At 44.0% G+C, this 9,756-nt stretch overlaps 1 protein-coding gene across 3 annotated transcripts in view; it reads right to left on the bottom strand.

Annotated features, from left to right (window-relative positions):
* Positions 1–831: 831 nt before the first annotated feature.
* TRMO (tRNA methyltransferase O) overlaps positions 832–9,756 on the bottom strand; it is a 24,145-nt gene continuing 15,220 nt past the window's right edge. For 2 of the 3 annotated variants that reach the window (XM_023203035.3, XM_023203049.3), the window contains exon 5: positions 4,932–5,429. In XM_023203035.3, the coding sequence (XP_023058803.1) occupies positions 5,170–5,429 (260 nt within the window). In that variant the 3' untranslated portion in view covers positions 4,932–5,169. Of the gene's footprint in view, positions 936–4,931; positions 5,430–9,756 lie in introns of those variants that run through there. The other variant, XM_023203041.1, reaches the window with a different exon arrangement.

Here is a 9,756-nt window from a genome sequence, read left to right as displayed (position 1 = left end):
CTCAAAAAAAAAAAAAAGACAGGCTGGGCACAGTGGTTCATGCCTGTAATCCCAGCACTTTAGGAGGCCAAGGCGGGCAGACCACTTGAGACCAGGAGTTCGAGACTGGCCTGGGCAACATGGCAAAACCCTGTCTCTACCAAAAATACAAAAACTAGCCGGTCATGGTGGCGTGTGCCTGTAGCCCCACTACTCGAGAGGCTGAGGTGAGAAGATGGTTTGAGCCCTGGGGCAGAAATTGTAGTGAGCTACGACAGAGCCACTGCATGCCAGCCTGGGCAACAGACAGAGACTCTGTCTCAAAAAAAGAAAAAAAAAAAAAGAAAAAAGAAAAAAAAATTAGCCGGGCATGGTGGCAAGCACCTGTGGTCCCAGTTACTCAGGAGGCTGAGGCAGGAGGATTACTTGAGCCTGGGAGGTCAAGGCTGCAGTGAGCCGTGATTGCCCCACTACACTCCAGCCTGGGCAACAGAGCAAGACTGCCTCAAAAAACAAAACAACAACAAAAACAGAAGCCATTCATACATTGAATTTTAGGGACCCCCTAGATCCCCTTGAAGTCTGCTTATCTAGCCAGGCAAGCCAGAACAGAGTGGTAGAGAAAGGCTATCAATAAAGAGAAGCACAATAAAAAATATTACCTAGGTTTACAGGTCATTGAAGAGTTCAGACGACACTTTCCCAAGCATTATCCTTGCAACAACTCTGTAAGGTTATCAGAGCTGGAGGCAGGGTGCAGCGACTTGCCTGAGGTCACAAGCTAGCCCATGGCAGGGCAGAAAGTGCTTGAAGTTTCTGAGGCCAAGCCCAGTGCTCTTCATATTTCCCATCCTGCTTCCCAGGAGGTTCCATGCAGATCCTGTGGGAAATGGGCGTTTCTGCGCTTATTCCTGTGTGCATTCTTCATGAGTGGTTGGATTTCCATGGACTTCACTCTGCCAAAGAGTCCTGTGCTGAATCATATGAACTGCCGACCTTCCAATAAACTAGTATGATTTGCTAAGCATCTGCTCTTGTACTAAGGCAGGTGGTAAGGCCAGGCTAGTGGGTTAGAATCCTAGCCATGCAGCTGACCAGCTTGAGCACGTTACTTAACCTCCACCCAATGTATGAAAAGCACATAGTCCAGTTCCAAGGACATGATAAAAGTTCAGTAATGCAGACTTTCATTTTTATTAAATATTCTCCTGCTTTCTCTGGGACCGTAGCATTTTAAAAACCCTACCAATAAGAGGTCGATTCACGTCAACTTCATTTTCTTCTCTCCAAGAAAAAAAGTCACAAACACAGAGACAAAGTCAATGCCTTGTCCATGTGTGTTCATGGGCTTAGCTAATGAGTCACCTGGTTGTGCACAGATCCAATGCTGAAATAATCAATCCCGCCCCTGAAGCCAAGCTTACAATTTAAGAAAAATTTAGTAAGTGCCACTCGTCTTTCTAATCTCTTCTCACATGTGACTGACAAGCATCAGTCAGCATTGCTTGTACAAGTTACTCTTCTTCAAAGCTGGGGCAGGTGGGCCAAATACCAAAATTACCTAACCAGCTTGAACTCCTGGCGTTTTCCTCTAAGCCAGTGAAGGGGGGAAAAAAAATCTGCTATCAAGGGCTCCCCCTACAGGTACCAAAAAGCAACGGCTAAAAAGCACTGTTTCCTTTCTTCTTTTGAAAGTTTCTAAGGCAGTCCTGAACCCGTAACTTTACTTGTTGACATAATCCCTTTTCCAAAACTCTGGCCAAAGAGTCTTAAGAAGCTAAAGGACCAAGAATCAAGCAACCTCTTCCTCTTGATGTACTCACCTCCCACCTATAAAGGACCTCCCAAATGTGATTTTGATACAAATAGGACACAAAACGACTCTAGAGCTGTAACAATATTTTTGATAGTCATAATTATGGCACTTTTGAGTTTTCTTGTAGCTCATTTCCATCTCATTTTTAGGATTAGTGTACATTTGTGTGTGTGTGCATGTGTGCGTGTGCATGAACGCACCAAAACAACTTCGATTCCAGACATAAAATCAATGACAGTTTTTAAACCACTTGATGGAAGGTTTGAGGGAACTTTTATCATTTACTTATTTTGTGCTACATTTCAGGTATATTTAATTTTCTGGGTTCGTGGAATAAGTTCCACGAATAGGTTCGTAAATGGTTGCCTGCTCTCGAAGGCTTCAAAAAAAAAAAAAAAAAAAAAAAAGCTTGGATGGATAAATAAAGTTTCCAAGACATAAAGGAACAGAGAGCTTGTTTCAAATTTGTGCTTCTATTTCTCTCTGAGGGATGGAAGTTCACCAACCAGAGAGGCACATTTCCTCACAAAGGACACTTGAAGTTGTGCCCACAGAGACAAATGCTCATACGGGGACTCAGGAAGGACTGGGGTTCAGAAGAGGCTTGAGATCGTGTTATGAGAAACAGCTGAAGAAAAATGGGGTGCTCAGCCTAGGGAAGACCAAGGGTTGGTATGACAGGCTAACTTGGGCGGGCAACCAGCCTGTGTGGCCTCTCTAGCGAGCAGGGCTGTCAGAGGACAGAGTGGATCTCACGCTCAGGAAGAATGTTTTAATAATGAGCACTGCCCATAAAGAATAAGCTGCATAGGTCATGGGTGCATACCTCATCACTGAGGGTGTTTAGGCAGGGCCTGGAAAGGCCAAATAGTGGGAACACTGAAAAGACTCAAGAACTGTCAGAACACGGAAGAGCCAGATTATATTTAACATCCTTTTTATTATTTTTATTTTTTTTGAGACAGGGTCTCATTCTGTTGCCCAGGCTGGAGTGCAGTGGCACGGTCTCGGCTCACTGCAACCTCCGCCCCCTGGGTTCAAGCGATTCTCCTGCCTTAGCCTCCTGAGTAGCTAGGATTACAGGCATGCGCCGTTACCTCCCAGCTGATTTTTGTATTTTAAGTAGAGGTAGGGTTTCACCATGTTGGCCAGGCTGATCACGAACTCCTGACCTCAAATGATCCAGCCACCTCGGCCTCCCAGAGTGCTGGGATTACAGGCGTGAGCTACCACGCCCAGCCTAAAATCCTTCTTAGCTCTAAAATCCTGAGACTGTACAATAAAACCCCAAACAACTTAATAGTCCTCTTGTTTTAAGGCTGGTTGGTTACCATCCCCCAGAGTCATTGTTAACATATTAAACAAAACATTTTGTGCTTCAAGCCCTGATTAAGCTTCAAAATAACTTTTCAAAAGAAAAGACAACAAAATCAAACTAAAGTGTAGCCCATACCAGTGCCGACTTCCTTCCTTTAATGTTTACTATAGTTATGTAAGATGGAACCACCGGAAGAAGTTAAATGAAAAGCTGGGTGAAGGGTACATGGGACCTCTACTATTTCTGCAATTTCCTGTGAACCTCTGATTATTTCAAAATAAAAAACTTTAAAAGATCAAATTAGCCCAGGCACAGTGGCTCATGCCTGTAATCCCAGCACTCTGGGAGGCTGAGGAGGGAGGGTTGCTTGGTGCCAGGAGTTCAAGACCAACCTGGGCAACGAGGTAAGACCCCTGTCTCTGCAAAAAATTTTTAAAATAGTGGTGCATGGTGGCATGAGCCTGTAGACCCAGCTACTCAGGAAGCTGAGGTGGGAGGATTCTGTGAGCCTGGGAGGTTAAGGCTGCAGTGAGCTATGATCAGGTTACTGCACTGCAGCCTGGGCAAAAGAATGAGACCCCCATCTCTAAAAAAAAATCAAAAACCAAGAATCAAATTAAAGATACTTCCCCAAGAAGTTCTAAGTAACATCAAAGGCAACTACAAACCAGTTTGGCTTAGGAGTACAGTGTCATCAGTCACAAATGACTCTACACAAGCATCCACAGGCAGTAGGGCTCATTTCAAAACTATTCAAGACTATTCCAATCAGCTCATTTCAATCAGCTATTAAGATTTACAATCACGATTAGGAAAGCATGTATCATGTTGACAGGCATCTAATTTGGTTATGTTGATCATAAATCCTCAGTTATCTGGGATCACATCATTAAAATCACCTATAGGCAACACATTCTTACAACTGCTTCCTATGTGATACTACAGAGGACCCATGTATAATTACTGTATTTCTAAAACTATAATACAGTAATTTGTTTATGTCTTACTTCTTCCATTAACCACGACTTGCAACAAGAACTACATTTTGTTCATTCTATTTTATCACCAAAACCTAACCCATAGTAGGTTCTCAACAAATAGTTGCAGAGTGAGTATCTTAGAAAACGGTAATTATAGGCCACGCACGGTGGCTCACACCTGTAATCCCAGCACTTTGGGAGGCCGAGGTGGGCGGATCACAAGGTCAGGAGTTCAAGACCAGCCTGACCAACATGGTGAAACCCCATCTCTACTAAAAATACAAAAATTAGCCAGGCGTGGTGGCACACGCCTATAATCCCAGCTACTCAGGAGGCTGAGGCAGAATTGCTTGAACCCAGAAGGCACAGATTGCAGTGAGCCGAGATCACGCCACTGCACTTCAGCCCGGGTGAAAGAGTAAGACTCCATCTCAAAACAAAAACAAAAAAACAGTAACAATTTTCTTGAACTTCTGGGGGTGATTTCCTTTTCTGATACAAAGACATCCAAAGAAATCTCAGAGAGTCTCTATTTTAAAATCAGTATTAAATATATATACATATATGTGTGTGTGTGACTATGTCACAGAGTCTCTGAAACACAGAAGTTTAATCTCAAAAACTATCTCCAACTACTTGTTTTTTATTTATTAGTTTCCTAAGATATAGGTTTGATGTGGAATCAAATAGAAAGGTCAGGCTTCTCCAGACAGACAGGAAAACCAATATGAATTATTAAACAGATCCCCTCAACTTGAAAATCTCTGCTGGAATGACCTTTGTCTAATTTTATCAAGTGCAACAAGAACAGCTTTTTTCAGAAATTAGAGACAGCATCACCTTTGGATTCTTTAATATCGACAGATCAGAAAGCATTTGATGATTTCTCTGTATTTTATATCTCTTAAGTTTATTAATGTATGCATTTTTCGAATAAACATTTTGAACAGCCCAAATCAATAAAAGCCGTGAGATCACAAAGTGTTGCTTCTCGGCACAACATTAGCTTGTTCAGAAAATCCAAAACCCACATCCAAAAATCAATGATGCTATCTTAAAGACACGAGGGAGGCTCCTTAAGACCCTAGAGACACCAAGGACCCCGCAGGGTCCATCATATAAACAGGCTCAGAAGCCGGCTTGATCCTGAGAACCTCTGCAAAGCCATCACCAAACCAGCAAGTGACATGTGCTATGTCTATGGTAAAGTAGAAAAGGCGGTCCTGGCAAAGCTTCCGGCGGTACACAGACCGAGGATCCGCTGACAGCACAGCCTCAATGGCATGCTTTGCTTCCTCTGCTGACTGAAAATATTTAAATGACGCCTGACCAACATCTGCAATGAAAAAAACACAACTCAGTGAGCACTATCATGCAGGTTGGATTTCATTACAGCAAATTTCAATATGGAATTTGGTTTGTTCCTTAAAGATCACTTGACATGGAAAGGGTTTGGAAATCTATTTGATCATTATGGAGACTTCACCTTCAAGAGGTGTTTACTGCCATTAGGTTTAACTTATACACCCCCAAATTTTTGTTTTACTGAACAGAAAAATCATGGTAGTATTTTTCCTTAGTCTTCTAACTAGGAGAGGTGAGCTTTCATTTTCTGTCAACCAAAATGTCACTTTTCTGACATCCAAAATGTCACTTTTCTATACTCAATGTAGACTTTAATTCCTTGTCATTTTCTTCTCAGAACAGAGACAAGGAAATGCATGACAGTCCCAGCATCCTCAGAAAGCCACAAGAAAAAGAACTAAACCCACACATACCCAGAACACCAGCTACAGGCAAGAGAGGCTGCACCAGAAAGCTGGTGTCACAGCCCCACAGTTACCAGTAACGTCCCTTTGCTTTGGGACTCTCTCACATTTGCTGTCCTGAAGGAACAGCAAAATTTCCTATGTTTGTAGGATTTTTAATGTATTTTAATTTTTTAAAATAGTGTATATAAAACATAAATTTAAAAAGTAACTGTGATCTAGTTTTTCATAACTACAACATCACATACATCCAAATGAAGGCCAGCCCCTTCCAGGAAGGTACAGACCTTAAAAACACTGTCCCTGCTCAAAATATCATCTCTGGTGGCACTGGATCTTTATCCCTCTTAGAGTGGATTTGATTTCCATAAGTAGCCAAAAATCACTGTGGGCCATATCTAATAAGCAAGTTGGGTAAATAAAGCCATGAAGTACAACTTTTAGTCAAAAATCAATTATATGGTCTGGGCACAGTGGCTCATGCCTGTAATCCCAGCCACTTTGGGAGGCCAAGGTGGGAGGATCACAAGGTCAGAAATTCAAGACCAGCCTGACCAACATGGTAAAATCCCATATCTACTAAAAATACATTAAAAATAGGCCAGGCGTGGCGGCTCATGCCTGTAATCGCAGCACTCTGGGAGGTTGAGGCGGGCAGATCATGGGGTCAGCAGATCGAGACCATCCTGGCTAACATGGTGAAACCCCATCTCTACTAAAAAAATACAAAAAAAAATTAGCCAGGTGTGGTGGCGAGCGTCTGTAGTCCCAGCTACTTGGGAGGCTGAGGCAGGAGAATGGCGTGAACCCAGGAGGCGGAGCTTGCGGTGAGCCCAGATTGTGCCACTGCACTCCAGCCTGGGCAACAGAGCAAGACTCCATCTAAAAAAAAAGCAAAAAAAAAAAAATTAGCTGGTGTGGTGGCACACACCTGTAATCCCAGCTACTCAGGAGGCAAGACGATCACTTGAACCCGGGAGGCAGAGGTTGCAGTGAGCCGAGATTGCACCACTGCACTCCAGCCTGGGTGACAGAAAGAGACTGCATCTCAAAAAAAAAAAAAAAAAAATTAATTATATGGCAATAAGATTCCTTTACTGCATGGCTCATAAAAAATGGCTCTGAAGGCGACTCAAAAATGAGGAGAGCTCATCACACCCCCAGTGATGGCATTTCTGGGAGAGGCTCCAGGCCTCTGGTTGGTCGTCTATCTGGCATGGGTGCCTTCTTCCAGTTCCCTGCCTACTCATCCTGCCAGGCTCAGCTCAAGCACCGTTTCCTCCCATACTCCCTCCCAGACCCAAGTCAGGATTCTCCTCTCAAAGAGTGCCCATAGCACTCTGCCCAGACCTTTATTCCAGCACCAAACTTCCTTCCATTTCAACACCTTTAACCTCTTCTAGACTCAGAGCTTCCTGAAATCACTTCTCATTTCTGCAACAGCTCTCAATTTTGCTGTTTGCTATCAATCAGTTCCTGTGTTGTAGTTACACTGTGTAATTTCTCATTTTAATCATTTTTTAATCAATAAGGCATATTTCAAACATCTGACACATATTGCACTGCAGTTTTAAAAAACAAAATTTTCCAGGCCAGGCGTGGTGGCTCACGCCTGTAATCCCAGCTACTCAGGAGGCTGAGGCAGGAGAATCGCTTGAACCTGGGAGGCAGAGGTTGCAGTGAGCCGAGATCGCGCCACTACACTCCAGCCTGGGCGACAGAGTGAGACTCCATCTCAAAAAAAAAAAAGGAAAGAAAAACGAAAAGAAAGAAAAACTAAACTTTCCATAGTAGGTTGCATTCAACAATAACCACAGGACAAGTGGTAAGTGTAAACATAAAGTATCCAGAAGACAGGACTGTTTTGTTCCACCACAAAATCCTTTTACAACTGACCAGCCTCCTCCCATCAACTGTATACAGTGATGAAATTATTTCTATCAACAAAACTTTTAAAAACAAAGAGATCAATTTTTAAATCAAAAGCTTTGTTTAAAAGTAAAGCCTTAGGGAGGAACGAGAAGCACAACCCTCAGGTGGCATCGGCACTCATGACCACGCGACTGCCACATCCAGAGGTGCAGGGGGTGCTCAGCATACAGCACCTGGCTGAGGTTGGCATGTTGGGGCTAAAACCAGTTCCTGGGCCCTGGCAGGTGGCTGCCTCCACCCAGAGGAAGGGGTGGCTTTTCCTTTGCAAAAGGCAACAGTGTAGGCTGGCTGTGGCTCCGACAGGAAGAAATGGGGAAATCTTAAGTGTCAGTTGGCATGTGTCTCTAGTCCCAACTTTTAGACTTCTTTTGCCATCAGAAGAACCTCCTTCAGGTTGGAGTATCAAAGCCAAATACCTGCCTAGCCTCTTCATTCTCTCCCTGCTAGTAAAGCAGGGGAAAATCTAGTATATTTGGTTGTGTAAGCCTTTATTTTCTGGATATGGGATGAATTCAATTCATTTTCTCAATAAGGAACTCCAGCTTGCCTTTGCATGTCACTGAGATGTGACACCCCAGAAATCACACGGGTAGTGATCTGACCCCAGAGATGGCCCCCTGCTCTCTGGGGATACCGACATCAAGTTCCTCTGCCTTTTACTTCTCCCAAGATCAAAACTCAAGTCCTTACAATGGCCTATAAAACCCTTAGGTGACCTCGTCCCTTTTCCAGTGCCTCTTTGACCTCATATCCTTCCACTCAGCCCTCCTCAGTCCATTCTGGCCACCTGACCTCAAATATGCCATGTACCCTCCACCTTGCGGCTATGCGCTGGCTGTCCCTCAGGCCAGCATGTCCTTTCTCCGGACAGGCTGGCTCACGCCTTCACTTCTTTGAACTTTGCTCATATGTGTCTTTCTCAGTGAAAGGCTCATATGGCCCCAATGGGCTACCTATTTAAAACTGCAACAGGCTAGGTGCAGTGGTTCACACCTGTAATCCCTGCACTTTGGGAGGCTGAGACAGAGGATCCCCTGAGCCCAAGAGTTCAAGACAAGCCTGGGCAACAAAATGAGGCCCCATCTCTTTAAAAAAAAATCAAAAAAGGCCAGGCTCACGCCTGTAATCCAGGCACTTTGGGAGGCAGAGGCGGGCAGATCACGAGGTCAGGAGATCAAGACCATCCTGGCTAACACGGTGAAACCCTGTCTCTACTAAAAATACAAAAAAATTAGCTGGGTGTGGGGGCAGGCACCTGTAGTCCCAGCTACTCGGGAGGCTGGGGCAGGAGAATGGCGTGAACCCAGGAGGCGGAGCTTGCAGTGAGCTGAGATTGAGCCACTGTACTCCAGCCTGGGTGACACAGCGAGACTCCGTATCCAAAAAAAAAAAATCAAAATATTAGCCAGGCGTGGTGATGCACATCTGCAGTCCCAGCTACACAGAAGGCTGAGGTGGGAGGACTGCTTGAGCCCAGGAGGTTGAGGCTGCAGTAAGCCATGTTCTTGCCACTGCACTCCAGCTTGGGTGACAGAGTGAGATCCTGTCTTAAAAATAAAATAAAATAGTAACAACACCCTAACCCGCTGTATTCTCTCTTAAATTTTTCAGTAACTCTTATCACCTTCTAATATTATATAATGTTGAGTATGTTTGGTATAACTCGATTGCTTATTATGCTTTTAGTTTGTTTCTCTCCTCCCCATTAGAATGCAAGCTCCACAAGAGCAGGGGTTTTTAAAATCTGTTTTGTTCACTGATGTATTCCAAGAACCTAGACCAACATCTGGTACCTTGCAGAAGCTCAGTAAACAACTGTAGAATGAATAAATGAACTTCCCTCTTTACATGGCTATGCTGGCTCCTTACTGAGTTGTAACACAAAAAAGAGCTTTTTGCAATCTGACCTCTCCTTGGCAACCAGCTTCTTCTTTTTGATGGAGTCTCACTCTGCCACCCAGG

Source organism: Piliocolobus tephrosceles, chromosome 14 (genome assembly GCF_002776525.5).
Source record: "Piliocolobus tephrosceles isolate RC106 chromosome 14, ASM277652v3, whole genome shotgun sequence".
Classification (NCBI taxonomy): Eukaryota; Metazoa; Chordata; class Mammalia; order Primates; family Cercopithecidae; genus Piliocolobus; species Piliocolobus tephrosceles.
Note: the sequence above shows the minus strand (reverse complement) of the source record. Positions and strands in the feature narration are given on the sequence as shown.